General features: G+C 42.8%; 1 protein-coding gene across 1 annotated transcript in view; it reads left to right on the top strand.

Annotated features, from left to right (window-relative positions):
* slc25a14 (solute carrier family 25 member 14) overlaps positions 1–24,809 on the top strand; it is a 148,180-nt gene that overhangs the window by 68,601 nt on the left and 54,770 nt on the right. Inside the window, exon 6 of the mRNA XM_078211201.1 lies at positions 1,021–1,116. Coding sequence (XP_078067327.1) covers positions 1,021–1,116 — 96 coding nt within the window. The remainder of the gene's footprint in view (positions 1–1,020; positions 1,117–24,809) is intronic.

Here is a 24,809-nt window from a genome sequence, read left to right as displayed (position 1 = left end):
TGCAGTTCTGGTCACCTCACTATAAGAAGGATGTGGAAGCGCTGGAAAGAGTGCAAAGGAGATTTACCAGATGCTGCCTGGTTTGGAGGGTGGTAGGTCTTATGAGGAAAGGTTGAGGGAGCTAGGGGTGTTCTCTCTGGAGCGGAGGAGGCTGAGGGGAGACTTAATAGAGGTTTATAAAATGATGAAGGGGATGGATAGAGTGAACGTTCAAAGACTATTTCCTCGGGTGGATGGAGCTATTACAAGGGGGCATAACTATAGGGTTCATGGTGGGAGATATAGGAAGGATGTCCGAGGTAGGTTCTTTACGCAGAGAGTGGTTGGGGTGTGGAATGGACTGCCTGCAGTGATAGTGGAGTCAGACACTTTAGGAACATTTAAGTGGTTATTGGATATGCACATGGAGCACACCAGGATGATCGGGAGTGGGATAGCTTGATCTTGGTTTCAGATAAAGCTCGGCACAACATCGTGGGCCGAAGGGCCTATTCTGTGCTGTACTGTTCTATGTTCTATGAAAACAAAAGTATTCAATTGAGCTCAAAATATTTTGGGAGATCCCGAAGGTGTGCAAGGTGCTGACTGTTTATAGAATTTCTTATGTCAGATTCCTTTGGTGTTTTGAAGTTTTTTATATAAAATGGAAGCTCTGTATTGTTAGCTTGGCTTTTACATGCTGAACTGTCAGTTGCCATGGTTGAGTGCTGAAGTATCGGCTGCAATGCATAAACACCAAAGTCTGAATGCTGAACTACAGGCTACAGCACACAACAGCTCTGAATGCACAACAACAGCTGAGAGCTGAACTGCATGCACAGTTACAGGTCTGAATGTCAGCTTTATTTGTGGAAATGAGAAATCCCTTCTCTTGGTGTCAAAATTCCTCTCAAGAATAAATTATTATAATTCACTGTTGTGGATGAATTATCTGTTCTCAATAATAAACACACTGAGCAATGCCCAATTCCACTGCTTCTTTTTGGCTGACATCTAATATAGTCTCTTTTCTCTTTTTAGATTCGGATGCAGGCTCAAAGTGGCCTGTGTCAGGGGAGTATGATCGGTAACTTTATTAATATCTACCAGGAAGAGGGCACCAGAGGTTTGTGGAGGGTATGTATTCAAATATTCAATATAGTAGGAATACTGTCAATCATATATCCTATATGCTGTTTTCCATCTAGTTTTCTGCTGTCCTCTGCTGAAGCTGTTGCTATGATACAGGCAACAGCTGCATACTGCTTTCCCTGAGTGCAATTTATTTTCACGGTCTGAGTGTGAAGGGATGGAATTATTTGGAGGAAGAGAAGGCCATCTTGTATTGATGGAGAAAACAGTGAAGCATATTTCAATTCAATTTTCACTATGGGATGGGATTTGAGTTTTGATGGGGGGGGGGGCGTGGGGGAGCACAGGGAAGTTTGACTTTAGGAGTATTGGGTGGGGGTTGGGAGGAACAAGAAGGACTGCAGGAGAACCTTGGGAAGCAATTGGAATTAGAAGTACATGGAGGAAACTGATATGGGTTATCAAATGGGAAGTGGAGTTGGGCATAGTGACTAGCTGTACAGCACAGAAGAAGACCATTTGGCCCATTGTATCTGTGCTGGCCCTCCTAAAGAGCAGTTCACGTCCTGTCACTCCCCTGCCCTCTATCCACATCTCTGCACATGCTTCCCTTTTCAGATATTTAGAGAATGCCCCTGCAGCCATTCCACTGCATTTCTTTCATGTAAAAGCAGTAACAGCCAAATTTGTTGCACCATAGTTGGCTCAGCTGCATGGGGAGAGGAGGAGAAAGTGTGAGAATGCAATAGTTATAGTTGTAAGGGGAAAAGATAAATGTTTCTATGGCCGCAAACAACACTCCAGGATGGCATGTTGCTTCCCTGGAGTTAGAGTCAAGGATGTCTCAAAGCATCTACAGGACAATTTGGAGGGGGAGGGTGAACAGCCAGTGGTTGTGGTACGCATTGGTACTAATGAATAGGTTTTTAAAAAAGGATAAGGTTCTAAAAGCCTTATATAGGAGGTTAGGAAATAAGTTGAAAAGTAGGACCTCAAAGGTATTAGACAGATTAATGAGACTAAAGGCAGATAAGTCTCCCGGCCCTGATGGCTTGTATCCTTGGATCCTAAAATTCGTAGCATCCCAGCGGTGTAGAAGGAGGCTGTTCGGCCCATTGAGTCTGCACCAACTTTTTGGATGAGAATCTTACCCAGACCCAAACTTCCACCCTATCTCCTGTAATCCTACGCATTTACCATGGCAAAAATTATTGGAATCCATTATTAAGGAAGTAATAGCTGTATATTTGGAGAATCATAATCTAATCAAGCAGAGGCAGCATGGCTTCATGAAATCATGTTCAAAGCTGTGTGGGTTAGGTGGATTGGCCATGCTAAATTGCCCCTTTGGTGTCAGGGGAATTAGTGGGATAAATGGGATTGCGGGAATAGAGCCTGGGTGGGATTATTTTGGTGCAGGCTCGATGGGCCGAATGGCCGCCTTCTGCATTGTAGGGATTCTATGTTTGACAATTTATTAGAATTTTTCAAGGAAGTCTTGATCAGAGTGGATAGCGGTGTTATGGTACCAGAGCAGAAACCCTAAAGTATATAATGAAGCTCGACTAGATCCCAACAGTTTTTCAATTTTGGCATGTGTGAAGATAAGGTGTTTCATTCCATGTGCGATTCTACTGACATACTAGGAAGCTTTTCTCAAAACAAATTTTATTTAACAATAGTTTAGCTGTAACGCATGAATTAGTTTAACTTGTGCCTATTGAAATCCTTAAACATGACAAGATATAATTCTTAACTGCTAACCTCTCTCTATTAGTTCCAATTCAAGCAACATTCCTCTTAGATTCAAACTCCTCTTCAAAATCAGTTAGCAACACATAGGCTTACGTGCTTGTATTTGCTAACAGTCCTTGAGCCTTTTGAACACCTCTAGAGAGAGAGAGAGAGACACGCCTGTGTTCTGACAGCCCCGGACAGCAGCCTCCAGAGAGAGAAAGACAAACAGACACCTCTTGCTTCTTTCAAGTCCAGGCAGAAACTGACAGTTCTAAAGTAAGAGAACTGTGTGTTTTTCCTTCAAGCTTAGCTCTACTCATTCACATGACTGCCTCTGTCAATCAACCTAATCAAAACTCTACTCTGAAACCCCAGGAGAAAAGCCAAAATGAACAAAAATGCATTAACTCAGATTAATACAAATACATTCCTAGCTAAAAACAGTCATGAGCCTGAATTCTCAGCATGTAAGCTGCTGGTGCAGACAAATTGGCACCATGTAAAACAGAGCTGAATTCTAAACATGCCCCTCATAAGAAACGTGATATAAATACATTACTTAAAGGCACAGTATCATCGCACCTAAGAAATGAACCAGCAATGTGAAAAGATTGCTTCATTTTCAAAACCCCTAATTTCACACTATTAGTATGTATATATATTTGTTATAAAGTGGAGGTTGATCCCTCCCCTCTGAGAATTAACACCAACACCCAAAGAGGAGTACCTCGCCTCAATCTGTAAAAAAGTGTGAAGTGATGTGATTCTGATCATCTTAGTGGTTAAATACAAAATACATCCCAGACACACACTCTAAAATCAACATGTAACAATTTGCTCATTTAACTAACAGTGAACACTTGACTAAACTATTAACAAACTGAATAAAACAAGATTCTAATGGTATGCTGTTCCAATAAATACAATTCCCACTCATGAAAAAAAAATAGAATTTAGTTACTCACTAAATTACATCCAGGTTTTGTGTCTTTTGGAATATTCTGGGCCTTCTCTGTTGATTCTTCTGTCTGGAGCTTCTTTCTTCTTTGGTAACTTTGCTGTCTAGATGGTGCTGTGGCAGGTGGCAATTGCTCTCTCCTTTTTGTTCCACTGCCCTCTTCTTTTATACCTGTGATGACTTATCAATATTTCCCACAATAGGATTGGTCCTAGGTTGTCAAAACCATCAGATTTAATTTAAAAGGCTCTTGATATCTAGGTGCCAAATTCAAATTTATTGGTTGAATTCAAAAAAATTCAAAGCCTGTTGCTTGGTAACCCTGCTGCTTAGCCTTTTGATACAAATGTTTCATTTTGGGATCCCTATGTACTTAATTTTTAAAAAACACTTTAAGCACAGAAAGAGCACCACATTGTACAGGGACCATGCAATGCTTTCTCCCTAGCATTTTATAATTTTACAAACACCAGTCTACAATTACTCTACCCAACTTCGCAACACTTCTCCCCTTAAGAAAAAAATGATCTATCATCATGAAAAGATGGCTTCATTTTTTTAAAACCTTAACCTCATTATATTACGAGATCCATAGCTCATTAACCTAGAGTTTCATATTTTATACTAATTCTATTTATATGTAACATTGGATACTATCATTCTATCTTATATAAACATTTTTTTAAACTTGTGATAAAGCATCCACAATAATATTCTCACAACCCGCACCATATACAATCTGTAAATTAATGCTTGTAACATGAGACTCCCAATGAAATAATCTGGTGTTTTTGTCCTTATATCTTGCCAGAAATGTCAAAGGATTGTGATCGGTATACACATTTGCCTCTAATGCATTGTTTGCAACATAAACATTAAAATGTTGTCAGGCCATTCCCAAACTCAATAACTTTTCAATGGCTGAATATTTTTTCTGGTGGACACGTGAGTTTTTTTGAAAAATAACCGATTGGCCTTTCAATTCCACAATCATCCTCCTGTAATAACACAGCTCCAACACAAAGAACAAAGAACAGTACAGCACAGGAAACAGGCCCTTCGGCCCTCCAAGCCTGTGCCGCTCCTTGGTCCAACTAGACCAATCGTTTGTATCCCTCCATTCCCAGGCTGCTCATGTGACTATCCAGGTAAGTCTTAAACGATGTCAGCGTGCCTGCCTCCACCACCCTACTTGGCAGCGCATTCCAGGCCCCCACCACCCTCTGTGTAAAAAACGTCCCTCTGATGTCTGAGTTATACTTCGCCCCTCTCAGCTTGAGCCCGTGACCCCTCGTGATCGTCACCTCCGACCTGGGAAAAAGCTTCCCACTGTTCACCCTATCTATACCCTTCATAATCTTGTATACCTCTATCAGATCTCCCCTCATTCTCCGTCTTTCCAAGGAGAACAACCCCAGTCTACCCAATCTCTCCTCATAGCTAAGACCCTCCATACCAGGCAACATCCTGGTAAACCTTCTCTGCACTCTCTCTAACGCCTCCACGTCCTTCTGGTAGTGCGGCGACCAGAACTGGACGCAGTACTCCAAATGCGGCCTAACCAGCGTTCTATACAGCTGCATCATCAGACTCCAGCTTTTATACTCTATACCCCGTCCTATAAAGGCAAGCATACCATATGCCTTCTTCACCACCTTCTCCACCTGTGTTGCCACCTTCAAGGATTTGTGGACTTGCACACCTAGGTCCCTCTGTGTTTCTATACTCCTGATGACTCTGCCATTTATTGCATAACTCCTCCCTACATTATTTCTTCCAAAATGCATCACTTCGCATTTATCCGGATTAAACTCCATCTGCCACCTCTCCGCCCAATTTTCCAGCCTATCTATATCCTGCTGTATTGCCCGACAATGCTCTTCGCTATCCGCAATTCCAGCCATCTTCGTGTCATCCGCAAACTTGCTGATTACACCAGTTACACCTTCTTCCAAATCATTTATATATATCACAAATAGCAGAGGTCCCAGTACAGAGCCCTGCGGAACACCACTGGTCACAGACCTCCAGCCGGAAAAAGACCCTTCGACCACTACCCTCTGTCTCCTATGGCCAAGCCAGTTCTCCACCCATCGAGCCACTTCTCCTTGTATCCCATGAGCCTTAACCAACCTGCCATGTGGGACTTTGTCAAATGCCTTACTGAAATCCATATAGACGACATCCACGGCCCTTCCTTCATCAACCGTTTTTGTCACTTCCTCAAAAAACTCCACCAAATTTGTAAGGCACGACCTCCCTCTTACAAAACCATGCTGTCTGTCACTAATGAGATTGTTCCGTTCTAAATGCACATACATCCTGTCTCTAAGAATCCTCTCCAACAACTTCCCTACCACGGACGTCAAGCTCACCGGCCTATAATTTCCTGGGTTATCCCTGCTACCCTTCTTAAACAACGGGACCACATTCGCTATCCTCCAATCCTCAGGGACCTCACCCGTGTCCAAAGAAGCGACAAAGATTTCTGTCAGAGGCCCAGCAATTTCCCCTCTCGTCTCCCTGAGACCTACATTGCTTGTCATGATGCGGCGATGCCAACGTTGGACTGGGGTGAGGTGGGGGGGGGGGGTGCACAGTTACAAGTCTCTCAACACCAGTTTGAGGTCCAACAGGACTCACCTGATGAAGGAGCAGCGCTCCGAAAACTCGTGATTCCAAATGAACCTGTTGGACTTTCACCTGGTGTTATGAGACTTTTTACTGTACATCGCTTGAGTCAATGGCAACTTTGAAGGGTTTCAAAACATTTTGTGTGGCTAAAATGGGTGCAGTGGTTAACACTACTTTTAAATTCCCAACTGCCCCCTAACATTGTTCTGTCCACCAAAATTTCATGTTATTTTTTAACAAGTCCGTTAACGGTGCCACTATGCTACTAAAGTGGGTCCAAATTTCCGCTCAGTCCCAAATATTGTAGCACTTCCTTCTTCGAGGATGATCTTGGAAGTTCCTTGATGGCCTTCATCTTCACGTTTCTCGGTGTCATCCGTCCATATCCAATCTTGTGTCCTAAGAATATCACTTCCACTTTCACCAATTCTGTATTTGCCAAGTTAATGACCAACTTTGCCTCCTACAGTCTCTCAAAGAGCTTCATGTGATCTTTTCACGAATGGCTGATGATCACTAAGTCATTTATGTAGACAGCACAATTAGTCAATCCTGCAACAACTCTGTTCTTAAGCCTTTGAAAAGTGGCTGGTGTGTTTTCCATCCCTAAGGGCATTACTTTAAATTGATATAGCCCATTTGGGGTTACGAAAGCAGAAACTTCTTTTGCTGTCTCCGACAAAGGTACTTGCCAGTAGCAGTGAAGTAAGTCCAACTTTGTGACGTAAGTGGCTTGTCCTACTTTATCCACACAATCCTCCAGCCTTGGAATTCGGTGAGAGTCAGATTTAGTCACAGCATTGACCTTCTGATAATCTACACAGAATCATTGAGTATCATCAAGTTTGGGAACCAACACAATCGGTGAACTCCACTCGCTTTGATTCGGCTCTATGATGTAGCATCACTTCCACTCCCTTCTGAATCTGTGCTGCTTTGAGAGGATTAAGCCGATAGGGGTGTGGTTTTATTGGAATAGCATTCCCAACATCAACCTCATGTATTATAGCATTTGTCCTCCCCATTCTATTTCTGCATAGGTCCTCACAGCACTGTAACAAGTCTTGTTACATTATAACAAGTAACAGTTCAGTTCTCTGTTCCTGGGACTGATAGCTCACACTACCCTATTCCATTCCTTCAGGACTTCATTATTCAATTTATTCTGAGGCACATCAAAATCCAAATCGCCTGGATTTGATTCCTCACTCTGAGTGGCAGTAACTAATACCTGTTTTTCCTGTTCCCTTTCCCTGTCATAGTCCTGTTTCGACACATTCACATGACATAGCCTATACATTTTTTCCCTATCTGGCATCTTTCCAGATAATTCTCCTGACTTAACAACTTCTCAATCTGACAGGGACCACTAAACCTTCCTTTGAAGGGACCTCCTACCACTGGTAATAGCACCAATACATTATCCCTACAGGTAAATGAACAAATTTTAGATTTCTTATCTGCTTCTTGCTTCATTAGGTGCTGTGCCACCTTCAACTGTTGCCTAGCTAATTCACCTACTCTGTTTAATCTTTCTCTAACCTCAGATACATAATCCAACTGTGAGATCTCTGACTTCGGACCCACCAACTTTTCCTTAATTAATTTTAAAGGTCCTCTTACTTCAGATCCAAATATCAATTCAAGTGGAATAAATTGAGTCGATTCATTCGGAGCATCTCGAATAGCAAATAATATAAATGGGATACCTTTATCCCAATCATATGGGTAATCCTGGCAATAAGCCCTCAACATGGTCTTTAGGGTCTGATGCCACCTTTCCAATGCTCCCTGGGATTCAGGATGGTACGCACTCGATGTAAATTGTTTGATGCCCCATCTCGCCATGACCTCCTCAAATAATTTGGCAGTAAAATTGGACCCTTGGTCTGACTGACTCTCCCTGGGTAATCCATAACAGGTAAAGAAAGCGAGCAACTCCTCCACAACCTTTTTTGCCATGGCATTCTGTAATGGAATTGACTCTGAAAACCTAGTAGACAAATCCATTACGGTTAGCAAATACTGGTTTTAGGGAGGGGACCTACACAATCAATGATCACCCATGTAAAAGGTCCTTCAAATGCGGGACTTGGCATCAAAGGCGCTGGTTTTATCATTGCTTGTGGCTTTCCTACCATCTGACACGTATGACCAGTACGGCAAAATTCAACCGCATCTTTATGTAATCCAAGCCAATAAAAATGCTTCTGTATCTTAGCCTGACTCTTCCTCACTCCGAGGTGACCTCTTGTAATTTGTGTGCTCCCTGCAATACGTCCTGAATTTCACAGTAACTTCATTGCATCTTAATGTAAGCCTTACTTGTGACTAATAAATAAACTTTAACTTTACTGTATTCTACCGGCAACACAATTTCTCATCTGCACTAACCTGCCAAGGTCTCCATTTCCGCCTTAAGATTTTATCCTTGAGGTAATAGCATTCTGGAATTGAAGTGGGGATTTTTTGAATGATGGCCTGATTCCTTTGAAAAACTAAGCATTTTGAAAATTAAATCTCGCAAAGGCATAATCCTTCAGTTTTAAAGCATACCAAAATTTATTAAAAACATGTGGAACTTGCATAAACAGACAAGAACATAAAACAATGGCCGAAGGTAGATCCTCAGATTGCCAAGCAGCACAGAGTACCACAAAGCCTTCCAAAGCCTTTTGTGCCAAAAGTCAATACAATTCTTATCTAAGCCTTTCCTACTAATTAGCTTAATTCGATTTAATTGCTTATTAAATTGTCAGTCTTTATCATGTCAAATGTCTCAGTCAATTGCAATACGCCACCTGATGCAGTGATATTTTTATTGGTCCATCCCAATATCTGATTCCCACCTATTTGGCACAATCTGAAGATGCCATTCCTTTTTTGTATTATCTGTGACAATTGCCAAAGCTTCTGATAGCATAAACCTTGGGTCCAGAGATTTTTTATTCATTTATTAATTTGTGTGACATGGGTGTCGCTGGCTAGTCAGCATTTATTTTCCATCCCTAGTTACTCTTGGGAGGGCAGTTGAAAGTCAACCATATTGCTGTGGCTCTGGAGCCGAATGTAGGTCAGACCGTGTAAGGATGGCAGATTTCCTTCCCGAAAGGGCATGACGATTTGACACTTTCATATGCTTTGTCAACTAATTCTATTGTATTCTGTGTGTAATGTTACATTATTTGTTCTTTACTTGAAACATTTGTGTTACTACTGATCAAGTCATGAACTTTTGGATCCATATCTGCAGCATTTGCATATTTGACTCATACAAATTCATTTAAAATGTTTAAAACACATTACTACATTCTTTTTAATTTAAACATAAAATCTTCCACATTTAAAATCATGATTCATTAAAAAAAAATTAAGATACATTACATTCCATAAAACTTTTCATTATCAGTTAAAAGCATCCACACATGATCAAACTGTTCAACATCTCTAATCATCTTAACCCTTTACTTACTATTCTAACTAACTTCAAATCCCTCTCCACAGGAATACTCTGATTCCTTTTCCGAGTAGACTTTATGACATAAATTCTTTATTGTCTCATCTTTCTGTTGTAACTCCATTAATCTTTCAGAACTAACCACTTCTGCCTGATCCTATACCTGCTTAGGTATTTCCTTTACCATTTCATCAGAGTATCAGTTAACTGGACCTCAACTCCTTCATCTTTCTCTTTTGTTCTCCCCTCCTGTTTTAAATTATGACTGTGGGATCTTGTCACCATACAGTCCAGAAACATTCCAAGGTATTTTTCTTTTAACTCCTCAAATCCCTGGTTTTCTTTTGGCTTGTCCACTACAATGGGCATCATTCCCACCTGTGATCCAGCTATATCATTTCAAAGAACAAAGAACAGTACAGCACAGGAAACAGGCCCTTCGGCCCTCCAATCCTGTGCCGCTCCTTGGTCCAACTAGACCAATCGTTTGTATCCCTCCATTCCCAGGCTGCTCATGTGACTATCCAGGTAAGTCTTAAACGATGTCAGCGTGCCTGCCTCCACCACCCTACTTGGCAGCGCATTCCAGGCCCCCATCACCCTCTGTGTAAAAAACATCCCTCTAATATCTGAGTTATACTTCGCCCCTCTCACCTTAAGCCCGTGACCCCTCGTGAACGTCACTTCTGATCTGGGAAAAAGCTTCCCACCGTTCACCCTATCTATCCCCTTCATAATCTTGTACACCTCTATTAGATCTCCCCTCATTCTCCGTCTTTCCAGGGAGAACAACCCCAGTTTACCCAATCTCTCCTCATAGCTAAGACCCGCCATACCAGGCAACATCCTGGTAAACCTTCTCTGCACTCTCTCGAACACCTCCACGTCCTTCTGGTATGCGGCGACCAGAACTGGACGCAGTACTCCAAATGTGGCCTAACCAGCGTTCTATACAGCTGCATCATCAGACTCCAGCTTTTATACTCTATACCCCGTCCTATAAAGGCAAGCATACCATATGCCTTCTTCACCACCTTCTCCACCTGTGTTGCCACCTTCAAGGATTTGTGGACTTGCACACCTAGGTCCCTCTGTGTTTCTATACTCCTAATGACTCTGCCATTTATTGTATAACTCCTCCCTACATTATTTCATCCAAAATGCATCACTTCGCATTTATTCGGATTAAACTCCATCTGCCACCTCTCCGCCCAATTTTCCAGCCTATCTATATCCTGCTGTATTGCACGACAATGCTCTTCGCTATCTGCAAGTCCAGCCATCTTCGTGTCATCCGCAAACTTGCTGATTACACCAGTTACACCTTCTTCCAAATCATTTATGTATATCACAAATAGCAGAGGTCCCAGTACAGAGCCCTGCGGAACACCACTGGTCACAGACCTCCAGCCGGAAAAAGACCCTTCGACCACTACCCTCTGTCTCCTATGGCCAAGCCAGTTCTCCACCCATCCAGCCACTTCTCCTTGTATCCCATGAGCCTTAACCTTCTTAACCAACCTGCCATGTGGGACTTTCTGTCAAATGCCTTACTGAAATCCATATAGACGACATCCATGGCCCTTCCTTCTTCAACCGTTTTTGTCACTTCCTCAAAAAACTCCACCAAATTTGTACGGCACAACCTCTCTCTTATAAAACCATGCTGTCTGTCACTAATGAGATTGTTCCTTTCTAAATGCACATACATCCTGTCTCTAAGAATCCTCTCCAACAACTTCCCTACCACGGACGTCAAGCTCACCAGCCTATAATTTCCTGGGTTATCCCTGCTACCCTTCTTAAACAACGGGACCACATTCGCTATCCTCCAATCCTCAGGGACCTCACCCGTGTCCAAAGAAGCGACAAAGATTTCCGTCAGAGGCCCAGCAGTTTCCAACTTTACTTCACTACCCCAACTATTTCCAAGAATAAATTGTATTTATGGAATAGCCAAGTTTTCCATCATTCCCATTCTCACTTCCCCAGTCTTGATTGCACTTTCTAATCTTATTTTACATAAGGGAACACTACTCTCTCCATTTATTTCAGGCAATATTTCAGAAGGAATGCAAACATTTTCATCTCTCAATATTTTAACTTCTTTACCTACTCCCCCTGTTCTACCTGAGTAAATCTTACCCACGCAGGTGAAGCCTTTGAAAAGATCGGGCGCTATCTTACTATCCAGCCGTATACTCCAGCTCCTCGACTTCTCTTGGGTTTTACTTCACTACCTCAACTAATCCCACTGGTTGAACCTCTTTTACCACATCCTTTTTCCAGTGCTTTTCTTAAGCCACCAGCACTGTGACTTTGTGTGTCCCACCTTATTACAGTGAAAACACCTGAGGTCTTTCACCCCTTTTCTACCCTCTTGAGTTTCTTTTTTCACATGTTGTAAACTGTTCCCAGTGGGATGTACTTTTTGTTTTTCATTGCAGGATCTCCCTCTTTTCCAATTTCTATCCCTCACGGAATGAAATTGCTGTCGGAAGCTAGATTTCAATTTATGCACTAATGTGCATTCATCTGCTATCTCTGCAGCTCTTCTCGCTGTTTGAACTCTCTGCTCCTCAGCATGAGTTCTTATCATTTCTGGAAGTGAGTTTTTAAATTCCTCCAGCAGAATAATATCTCTAAGAGCCTCGTATGTCTTTTCTATTTTTAAGCTCTCACCCATCGATTAAAGTTGCTCTGTTTAATTCTTTCAAACTTCATCTAAGTCTGACCTGGTTCCTTCCTTACATTTCTGAATCGTTCTTTATATGCTTCTGGTACCAATTCGTAGACACTCAAAATAGCCCTTTTAACTTCTTATTTTCCTGACACCTCTTCTGACAGCGCTGCAAACACCTCAGTAGCCCTGCCTACCAGCTTGAATTAACATTACCCACATCTCCTCTGGCCATTCATCTGTGTAGCCAATTTCCCAAAGGAAATGAAAAAGGCTTCTGCATCTTTTGCTTCAAATTTTGGTAATGTTTGGACGTATTTTAATATATCCCAGCCTGGCGGTTGGCTATGATGAGTTTGACCATCATCACTTCTATCTTGCACTTTAACTTCCTTCATTTGAAGTCTTTTTGCTTCAAGTTCCAACTTTACCTATTCCAGCTCAAACAATCTTTCCCTTTCTTTATCTTCTGTTAGGGCCTTCCTCTCTCTTTCTCTTTTTCTCTCTCTCTTTCTCCTGCTAGGGCCTTCCTCTCTCTTTATTCTCTCTCATTTTCCTTCTCTCCTTCTGCTAGGGCCTTCCTCTCTTTTTCTCTTTCTTCTAACTCCAGCTTTTTAAGTACACTTTCTAACTCCAATTGTCTCATTTGCAATTTAATTTTTTCTAACTCCACTAAACTTGACAGTTTTTCTGATATACCTAAATGCTTGGCTAACTCCGTTACAATTTCAGCTTTCTTATTACCCCTGGTTAAACCTGATTTTAGCCTGTTTGCTAATTCTACAAGTGTCATCTTTTTCTGTCTTTCTAAACTAAATGTATTATAAAGCAGAGGTTGATTCCACCCCCCCAACCGAGAACGAATGTCAAAACACCCAAAGAGGAGTACCTCACCTCATAATCTGTAAAAAGTGTGTGAAGTGGTGTGACCTGCTCTTCAGCATCCCCTGGTGGTTAGATAAAAAAAGATTCCTGACACTCACTCTAAAATTAACACGGAACAATTTATTTATCCAACTAACAGTGAACAACTTTACTAAACTATTAACAAACCAAATAAAACAAGATTCTAATGGTATGCTGTTCCAGTAAATACAATTCCCATTCATTAACAAAAAATAAAATTTTGTTGCTCTCTAAATTACAACCAGTTTTGTGGCTTCCAAAATATTCTGGCCCTTCTCTGTTGCTTCTTCTGTCTGGAGCTTCTTTCTTCTTTGGTACCTTTGCTATCTAGCTGGTGCTTTGAGCTAAGAGTGGTGAACTATGGCAGGTGGCAGTTGCTCTCCCTTTTTTGACCCACTGCCCTCTTCTTTTATACCTGTGATGACACATCAATATTTCTCACAATAGGATTGGTCCTAGGTTGTCAAAACCATCAGATTTAAATTTAATGGGTTCTTGGTATAAGTGCCGAATTCAAATTTGTTGGCTGAATTCAAAAATTCAAAAACTTGTTGTCTTGGTATCCCAGCTGCTTGGCCTTTCATAGAATCCTACAGTGCAGAAGGAGGCCATTCGGCCCATCAGGTCTGCACTGACCACAATCCCACCCATGCCCTATCCCCATAACCCCATGCATTTACCCTAGCTAGTCCCCCTGACACTAAGGGGCAATGTAGCATGGCCAATCCACCTAACCCACACATCTTTGGACTGTGGAAGGAAGCCGGAGCACCCAGAGGAAACCCATGCAGACACGGGGAGAATGTGCAAACTCCACACAGACAGTGACCCAAGCCGGGAATTGAACCCGGATCCCTGGCGCTGTGAGGCAGCAGTGCTAACAACCACTGTGCCATCCAGGGCGATACAAATGTTTCATTTTGGGCTCCCTATGTAGATGACACCAAGATTGGTGGCGTAGTGGACAGTGAAGAAGGTTATCTAGGATTGCAATGGAATCTTGATCAATTGGGCCAGTGGGCTGATGAATGGCAGACGGAGTTTAATTTAGATAAATGTGAGGAGATGCATTTTGGTAGATTGAACCAGGGCAGGACTTAGTCAGTTAATGGTAGGGTATTGGGGAGAGTTATAGAAAGTGATCTAGGGGTACAGGTTCATAGCTCCTTGAAAGTGGAGTCACAGGTGGACAGAGTGGTGAAGAAGGCATTTGGCATGCTTGGTTTCATTAGTCAGAACATTGAATACAAGAGTTGAGACGTCCTGTTGAAATTGTACAAGACATTAGTAAGGTCACACTTGGAATGCTGTGTACAGTTCTGATCACCCTATTATAGAAAGTATATTATTAAATTAAAAAGAGTGTAGAAAAGATGCAAACTTTAATGAAAGTTTAAAACGAGTGTAGGACGCTACCGGAACTTGATGGTTTAAGTTAGAGGGAGAGGCTGAATAGACTGAGACTTTTTTCTCTGGAGCGTGAGAGGTTTAGGGGTGATCTGACAGAGGTCTATAAAATAATGAGGGGCACAGATCAGCGAGATAGTCAACATCTTTTTCCAGAGGTAGGGGAGTCTAAAACTAGAGGGCATAGGTTTAAGGTGAGAGGGGAGAGATACAAAAGGGTCCAAAGGGGCAATTTTTTCTCACGGTGGTGTGTCTGGAGCAAGCTGCCAGAGGTAGTAGTAGAGGTGGGTACAATTTTGTCTTTTAAAAAGCGTTTAGACAGTTACATGGGTAAGATAGATATAGAGGGATATGGGCCAAATTTTAAAAAAGGGTGGCATGGACAAGTTGGGCCGAAGGGCCTGTTCTGTGCTGTAAACCTCTGACGTGATGTCTTGCATTTTTTTAAACTCTTGAGGCACAGAAAACCCACTGCCTTTTAATGGGACCATGCAATGCTTTCTCCCCAGCATTTTACAATTTTACAAACACCAATCTACAATTACTCTATTCAACTTTGCAACAATATACATAATATACTATAATATATGTATACATTTTATTAAATCTAAGCATGCAAATACAACAGTGGTATAGTACAGTTCAGTTCTTCTCTTCCAACATTGAACATTCCTTCTTTCATTAAAGTTGTGGAAAATTGGCAATCATGTTCTCTCTTCCTACTTTTCTCAACACCCTGCTGCTGTTCCGCTGCTTCCTCTTTCTTTTCAGAAATCTCCTTCAGTTTTTGTACCTGCTTTGATTCCAAGCCCGAGTTCAATTCCATTGTCATGATTATAAATCAATCCTGGAAGTGTCTTCAGAGAACTGGGCAGGAGGGTAAAACTTTACATTGAGTGCAAACTGGCACAAACCATTTTGGATTTGTTTTTCAATTTCCATCACTGAGTCCATCCAGTTTGTTTAATTTCCAGAGTTCTGAAATGTCAAATTGAAGTATTCTTTTTCAGAAGGTTAAGCTGTTCACAGACTCTCTCGAAGAAAGCACTTCCTTTCAATAACCTTCTGGTAATACAACTTGATGAACTTTTGTGCATTTTTCATCCGCCTGAATATGTTAAGTTCTCCACTTTCTCATTAAGACATAATTTTTAATGTAATAACACTCCAGCATACACTAAGATACTTCATCTGCGTGGCTTTCTGATACAACTGCTCTATCTCTACATCTTTCTGTTGTAATTCTGCATTCCAGCTTTCCTGAGCTGAAGAGGGCACCATTCAGGTTTTGGAGAAAAGCACACAAGATAAGTTTTTATCTCTGTGCTAATTGTAGTGTTCTTTGTAAATTAACTGACAATTTCACAGAAGCTGACACAAAGAGGAAACTTCCCTCCATTGTCAGAGAGAATAGAGGAAGACGTACTGTGCAGTTACCTGTGTTGTACATGAATTGGGAGTGCAAGGTGCTAACATTGGGTGCTTGCACTTGACTAATATTTTAATGAACACAAAGTATAAGAAAGGAGCTTGACCTAATTCTGTAAAAAGCATGCAGAAAACCCATTTGTGTTACTGAAATGTTGACATTGCCATATGAATGAATACTATTTTCTATATGATATTGTAAAGATCTTTAATTAAAATAGTGTAAAAGCAATCCTCTCTGCTATCAGAATTGTGTTGACTTGTGTACATCATTAAATATAGCGGTACAGTGCAGGATGTGTTTAGTAATATTACATTGCATTGGTTTTTAAGTGAATTTTGTACTGTATGAATATTCTCCAGACTTGACTTCATTTACTTGTGATCACTTGTAAGAAATCCACTTCATTCTCCACCTGTTCTTACTCTTTCTCAACTGTCTGGTCAAAAATGGCTTCTGATAACTAAATCTCTTTATCTTTACTCTTTGATTTCTCCTCTTGTCTCAGCCTGTGGCTTTGTGATCTTGTTGCCACACATTCAGGAAAAATCCCACAATATGCTTCCTGCAAGACCTCCGTTGTTTGATTTTCTGCTGACTTTTCAACCACAGTAGGCATCACTCCTACCTGTGATCCAGCTGTAACGTTATCAAGGACAAATAATATTTCTGAAAAAAGTAATTTCTCTATTACCCCTACCACCACTTCACCACCTTTCACCAGACTCTCCAACCTTACCTTATATAATGGACCACAACTCTTTGCACCATGAATTCCACATATTGCCACCTATTCTGGCAATACTCCTTTCATAGAACAGTACAGCACAGAACAGGCCCTTTGGCCCACGATGTTGTGCCGAACGTTATCTGAAATCAAGATCAAGCTATCCCACTCCCTGAACTACATATCTTCTCTACCCTCACCATTAAAGATTGACTTGCTCCCGCATCTCTTAAAATTTTAACTTCTTTACCTACTCCTCCTGGTACACATGAGTTAACCGTAGCCACATAAATAAATTCTTTAGAGATCTGCTCATCAACCAACCCCTGAAGAGGCTGTTCGTTATTTTGCATCTCTTTAACTTCACCATAGTTTCCTTTACTTTAACAAACCATATTCTTTATAGAATATTATTCTTTATAGAATATGATTCTTTATAGAATCAAAGAATCCCTACAGTGCAAAAGGAGGTCATTCAGCCCATCAAGCATCTGTCAACAACAATCCCATCCAGACTCTATCCCGTAACTCCAAGTATTCACCCTGCTAATCCCCTGACACTAAGGGGCAATTTACTATAGCCAATCAACCTAACCTGCACATCTTGGACTGTGGGAGAAAACCGGAGCACCAGAAGAAACTCCGCAGACACTGGGAGAACGCGCAAACTCCACACAGTCACCTGAGATCGCAATTGAACCCGGATCTCTGGCACTGTGAGGCAGCAGTGCTAGCCACTGTGCCACCGTGCTGCCTCACTGGCTTATCCTGTTTTACTCTGTCTGCCTTCCCAATGCTTTTTATAAACTACCAACACTGCGATTTTGTGTGTCCAACTTTATTAAAATGAAAACATCTGAGGCTTTTAAAAATTGGTGTTGAAACCCAAATCTTAATTTATGAGCTAACTCAAAATTATACAAAGAACAAAGAACAGTACAGCACAGGAACAGGTCCTTCGGCCCTCCAGGCCTGCGCCAATCATAATGCCTGCCTGAACTAAAACTATATGCACTTACGGAGTCCGTATCCTTCTATTCCCATCCCATTTCATGTATTCATCTCGGTGCCCCTTAAATGCCGCCATCGTACCTGCTCCCACCACCTCCCTGTGCAACTCATTCCAGACATTCACCACCCTCTGTGTAAAAAACCTGCCTCGCACATCTTCTCTAAACATTTCCCCACGCACCTTAAACCTATGTCCCCGAGTACTTGACTTTTCTACCCTAGGAAAGAGCATCTGACTATCCACTCTGTCCATGCCACTCATAACCTTGTAGACCTCTATCAGGTCACCCCTCAATCTCCGTCATTCCAGTGAAAAGAAACCGAGTTTATCCAAACTGTCCTCATACCTGATACCCTCCAGACCAGGCAACATCCTGGTAAACCTCTTCTGTACCCCCTCCAAAGCATCCACATCCTTCTGGCAGTGTGGTGACCAGAATTGTACACAATATTCCAAATGAGGCCTAACTAATGTTCTGTACAACAGCAGCATGACCTGCCAATTTTTATACTCAATGCCCCGACCGATGAAGGTAAGTATGCTGTATGCCTTCTTGACTGCCTTATCCATCTGCGTTACTACTCTGTGATTGGTGGACATGTGCACCCAGATCTCTCTGCCTGTCAATATACCTAAGGGTTCTACCACTTACTGTATAATTCCTACATTCATTGGACCTTCCAAATTGCATTACCTCACATTTGTCTGGATTAAACTCCATCTGCCATTTCTCTGCCCAAGTCTCCAACCGATCTATATCTTGCTGTGTCCTCTGATAATCCTCTTCTCTATCCGCAACTCCACCAATTTTTGTGTCGTCTCCGAACTTACTAATCAGACCAACTACATTTTCCTCCAAATCATTAATATATACTCCGAATAACAAAAGTTCCAGAACTGATCCCTGTGGAACATCGCCTATCACAACCTTCATTCAGAAAAGCACCTCTCAACTGCTACCCTTTTGTCTTCTATGCCCAAGCCAGTTCTGTACCAATCTTGTTAGCTCTCCTCTGATCATCCGACATTTCTGCTGTCAATCTCTCAATTTTAACCTTTTCCACAAGAATTCTCACTACTTTGAGAAATTAATTTTCCAACTTCTCCAAAATAAGCACTTTCTTGTAAGCTGGTCTATTTTAAATGCAATTGTCCACCTGTCAAAGCTACTTTGTTTTTTTTTTCAAATTCTATATACGATTAACCTGGTTCCTCCCTCAGATTTCTAAGCCTCTGTCTGTAGGCTTCTGGCACTAATTCATGAGCACTTAAGATTTTTTCACCTCATGATATCTCCTCTGATAGTGATGCAAACATCTCACTACATCTACCTACGAATTTGTTTGAACCAACAAAACGCACATGGTCTGTGGCCATTTTACTTGTTTAGCTGCTTTTTCAAATGAAATGAAAAAGGCTCCTACATCCTTCTCGTCAAATGTTTGCAGCGCTTAAACATATTTAAACAGATCCTCACCAGACCTTTGATTATGATGGGTTCGTTCTTCCCCACTGTCCTCATCACTACTCCCAGTTTTTACCTTTGCCCCCAGTTTAAGTTGACATTCGCTTTTCAGTTCCAGTTTCCGAAGTTTTGAAACTCTCTCCCTTTCCCTTTCTTGTCTCTCCTTTTCTTTTCCCTTACTGTTATCATAGAAACCCTACAGTGCAGATGGAGGCCATTCGGCCCATCGAGTCTGCACCAACCACAATCCCACCCAGGCCCTACCCCACATATTTACCCGCTAATCCCTCTAACCTATGCATCCCAGGACTCTAAGGGGCAATTTTTAACCTGGCCAATCAACCTAACCCGCACATCTTTGGACTGTGGGAGGAAACCGGAGCACCCGGAGGAAACCCACGCAGACACGAGGAGAATGTTATCTCTAATTCAAACTGTTTTATTTCCTTTTCTTTCTTCTCCGCAATAGCTACTTCCTCTTTCTCCCTTGCCATTGAATCACAGAATACTATAGTGCAGAAGAGACCCTTTGACCCATTCAGCCTGTACCGATGCATGAAATGTCTTGATGTGCCCACCTAATCCCACTTGTCTGGGGGGGGGGGGAGGGAGGAGGAGGCAGGTCAGATGTATCTCTGGTGGCGGGGGCAGAAGGAGGAGGGAGGCCAGATCATTGTCTGGTGGGTGGGGGAGGCCCGATCATTCTCTGGGGACGACGGGGGTGGGGGGGGCGATCATTCTCTGGGGTTGGGGCAGGGGCGGAGGAGACCGCTGCAAGTCTGTGGGTGGGAGGGGGGGGGGGGTGGATAAGGTTATGTTGTAGGGGTGGGGGTGATGCTGTGAGGGCCATCGCACCTGCTTTTTGCTCCCGAGCCACTTTATCTGCTTTTTGCGGCCCGGGAGCAATGTGAACAGCGGCGCGATTTTCAAATTTTTTTTCTAACTGCGCAGGCGCAGTTCAGAGCGCTGATCATTTTGGGCGCGCTAAGCCCTGCCCACAGCGCAATTCAGACTCGCGATTTTTCTTTCAGGCTAAGTGCGTATGAATCTGCCTGAAAGCAGATTCCCAAGTCGGATCTGAATTGCACCCAGATTCAGCGCTTAGAATGAAAATAGTAAAATTGGCCCCTGAGTGACTTCTTCGACACCCAGGAAAATGTTAGCCACTGAAAGAGTCATTATTCCATACGAATTAAACGAACCGAATGCAACACTTGGAAAGACCAATACTAAACACCCACTGTCTTCGAGTTCAATAATCATAGAATCATAGAAACCCTACAGTACAGAAAGAGGCCATTCGGCCCATCGAGTCTGCACTGACCACGATCCCACCCAGGCCCTACCCCCATATCCCTTCATATTTTACTCGCTAATCCCTCTAACCTACACATCCCAGGACACTAAGGGCAATTTTAGCATGGCCAATCAACCTAACCCGCACATCTTTGGACTGTGGGAGGAAACCGGAGCACCCGGAGGAAACCCACGCAGACACGAGGAGAATGTGCAAACTCCACACAGACAGTGACCCAAGCTGGGAATCGAACCCAGGTCCCTGGAGCTGTGAAGCAGCAGTGCTAACCACTGTGCTACAGTGCCGCCCACGGCACTGTATTAAATATATAGTTTAACGATAATGAATGAATTAGCTTAAGAAGGCTGAGGGGTGATCTAGAAGGCTGAGGGGTGATCTTATGGAGGCATACAAGAAAATGAAAGGGCTGGATAGGGTAGAAGTGGAGAGATTCTTTCCACTTCGAAAGGAAACCAGAACTAGAGGGCACAGCCTCAAAATAAAGGGGGGTCAGTTTAGGACAGAGTTGAGGAGGAACTTCTTCTCTCAGAGGGTGGTGAATCTCTGGAATTCTCTGCCCACTGAAGTGGTGGAGGCTACCTTGTTGAATATGTTTAAATCACGGATAGATGGATTCCTGATCGGTAAGGGAATTAGGGGTTATAGGGATCAGGCGGGTAAGTGGAACTGATCCACTTCAGATCAGCCATGATCTTATTGAATGGCGGGGCAGGCTCGAAGGGCTAGATGGCCCACTCCTGCTCCTATTTCTTATGTTAACTTTTACCAATTGCAATACGTGAACATGACAAGATACAATTCTTAACTGCTAACTTATTTCTATTGCGTTCAAGCAATATTTCAGTTATAGACATAAATTCCTCTTCAAAACCAGTTTTCAGCACATAGGCTTACATGCTTGCACTTGTTAACAATTCTGGAACCTTTAGAACACCTCTGGGGGGAGAGAGGGAGCGACACTTATCTTCAGACAGCCCAAAACAGCAACCTACAGAGAGATACCTCATGCTTCTTTCAAGACCAGGCAGAAACTGACTCTTTTAAAATAAAAGAGAACTATGTGTTTTTTACTGCAAGCTTCGCTCCGCCCATTCACATGACTCTGCCTCTGTCAATCAACCTAATCAAAACCCGACTGTGAAACCCCAGGGGAAAGCCAAAATAAACAAAAATGCATTAACTCAGATTAAAACACAGCATATCTCCAGCTAAAATCAATCATTATCCTGCATTTTCAGCATGTGAGCTGTCTGGTGCAGACAAATCTGCACCATGTAAGCAGAGCTGAATTCTAAACGTACCTCTCACAAGATATATGATATAAATAAATTTCTAAAAGGCACAGTATCATCACAGAGAGGGACCAGTAGATGCACGGTATTTGAGCTTCCAGAAAGTATTCGACGTGGTCCCATGGTAAATCAGAAGATAAGATCAGTATATAGAGGTGCCAACTAGAGAGGATATGATATTGGATCTCCTATTGGGAAATGAGTTCGGGCAAGTGATGGATGTGAGTGTGAGGGAACACTTTGGATCCAGTGATCATAATGCCATTAGTTTCAACCTGATCATGGATAAGGATAGATCTGGTCCTCGGGTTGAAGTTCTGAACCGGAAAAAGGCCAAATTTGATGAAATGAGAAGGGATCTGGGAAGTGTGGATTGGCCACAGGCTGTTCTCTGGTAAGGATCTTAGAAACCCTACAGCGCAGAAAGAGGCCATTCGGCCCATCGAGTCTGCACCGACCACAATCCCACCCAGGCCCAACCCCATATACCTACATATTTACCCACTAATCCCTCTAACCTACGCATCCCAGGACACTAAGGGCAATTTTTTCAGCTTGGCCAATCAACCTAACCTGCACATCTTTGGACTGTGGGAGGAAACCGGAGCACCCGGAGGAAACCCACGCAGACACGAGGAGAATGTGCAAACTCCACACAGACAGTGACCCAAGCCGGGAATCGAACCCAGGTCCCTGGAGCTGTGAAGCAGCAGTGCTAACCACTGTGCTACCGTGCCGCCCAGATGTAAATGGAAAGTGGGAGGCCTTCAAAGGAGAAATTTTGAGAGTGCAGAGTTTGTATGTTCCTGTCAGGATTGAAGGCAAGGTAAATAGGAATAAGGAACCTTGGTTCTCGAGGGAGATTGTAACACTGATTAAGAGGAAGAGAGAGTTGTATGAAATGTACAGGCAGCAAGGAACAGATCAGATGCTCGAGGAGTATAAAAAGTGCAAGAAGCTACTTAAGAGGGAAATCAGGAGGGCTGAAAGAAGACATGAGGTTGCTTTGGCAGACAGAGTGAAGGAAAATCCAAAAAGCTCCTAACAAGGAGCAAAAGGATAGTGAGGGATAAAATTTGTCCTCTTGAACACCAGAGTGGTAGACTGTGTATGGAACTAAAAGAGATGGGGGAGATACTAAATGGTTTTTTTGCATCCATATTTACTGAGGAAACGGGCATGGAGTCTACGGAAATAGGGCAAACTGGTAGGGAGGTCATGGAACCTTTACAGATTAAAGGGGAGGAGGTGCTTGCTGTCTTGAGGCAAATCAGAGTGGATAAATCCCCAGGACCGGACAAGGTATTCCCACAGGCCTCGAGGGAAGCTAGTGTTGAACTTGCAGGGGCCCTAGCAGACATATTTAAAATGTCAGTATCCACGGGGGAGGTGCCGGATTATTGGAGGGTGGCTCACGTTGTTCCGTTGAGATAAGTCATAGAATCCTACAATGCAGAAAGAGGCCATTCGGCCCATCGAGTCTGCACCAACCACAATCCCACCCAGGTCCTATCCACATATCTACCCACTAACCCCTCTAACCTATGCATCCCGGGACACTAAGGGGCAATTTAGAATGGCCAATCAACCTAGCCCGCACGTCTTTGGAATGTGGGAGGAAACCGGAGCACCCGGAGGAAACCCACGCAGACACGGGCGTGAAAACGTGGTGAAGTCGGGCGTGAGGCCATTAATGCGATCAATGTCCACGCAGATGCCCACTTTACCGAGGCCCGAAAATGGCCACGATCCAATTCGCGCACGAAACGGGTGCAACGGCGATTTAAATGCATTTGCATGCATTTAAATTGAATCAATGAACTGACCACCCAACTTTATCAGCATTTCCCCCTTTACCATCGCGTTTGCGCATCCAGATTTGGCGCTTGTTTAAAAAAGTTGTTTAAAAAAGGTTCCAAAAGAAATCCAGGAAATTATAGCCAATAAGTTTGACGTTTGTGGTGGACAAGTTATTGGAAGGTGTGATAGACAGGGACTTATTAGGGAGAGTCAACGTGGCTTTGTGCGTGGTAGGTCATGTTTGACCAATCTATTAGAGTTTTTCGAGGAGGTTACCAAGAAAGTGAATGAAGGGAAGGCGGTGGATGTTGTCTACCTGGATTTCAGCAAGGCCTTTGACAAGGTCCCTCATGGGAGGTTAGTTAGGAAGGTTCAGTCGCTGGGTATACATGGTGAGGTAGTAAATTGGATTAGACACTGGCTCAATGGAAGAAGCCAAAGAGTGGTTATGGAGGATTGCTTCTCTGAGTGGAGGCCTGTGACTAGTGGTGTGCCGCAGGGATCGGTGTTGGGTCCATTGTTGTTTGTCATCTATATCAATGATCTGGATGATAATGTGGTGAATTGGATCAGAAAATCTGCTGATGATACAAAGATTGGAGGTGTAGTGGACAGTGAGGAAGGTTTTCAAAGCTTGCAGTGGCATTTGGACCAACTAGAAAAATGGGCTGAAAAATGGCAAATGGAATTTAGCGCAGACAAGTGTGAGATATTGCACTTTGGAAGGACAAACCAAAGTAGAACGTACAGGGTAACTGGTAGGACTCTGAAGAGTGCAGTTGAACAGAGGGATCTGGGAATACAGGTACAGAATTCCCTAAAAGTGACGTCACAGGTGGGTAGGGTCGTAAAGAGTGCCTTGGGAAAATTGGCCTTTATAAATCGGAGTATTGAGTATAAAAGTTGGAGTGTTATG

The sequence above is a fragment of the Mustelus asterias genome, chromosome 4 (assembly GCF_964213995.1).
Source record: "Mustelus asterias chromosome 4, sMusAst1.hap1.1, whole genome shotgun sequence".
Lineage (NCBI taxonomy): Eukaryota > Metazoa > Chordata > Chondrichthyes > Carcharhiniformes > Triakidae > Mustelus > Mustelus asterias.
This window is presented reverse-complemented; position numbering and strand designations above follow the sequence as displayed.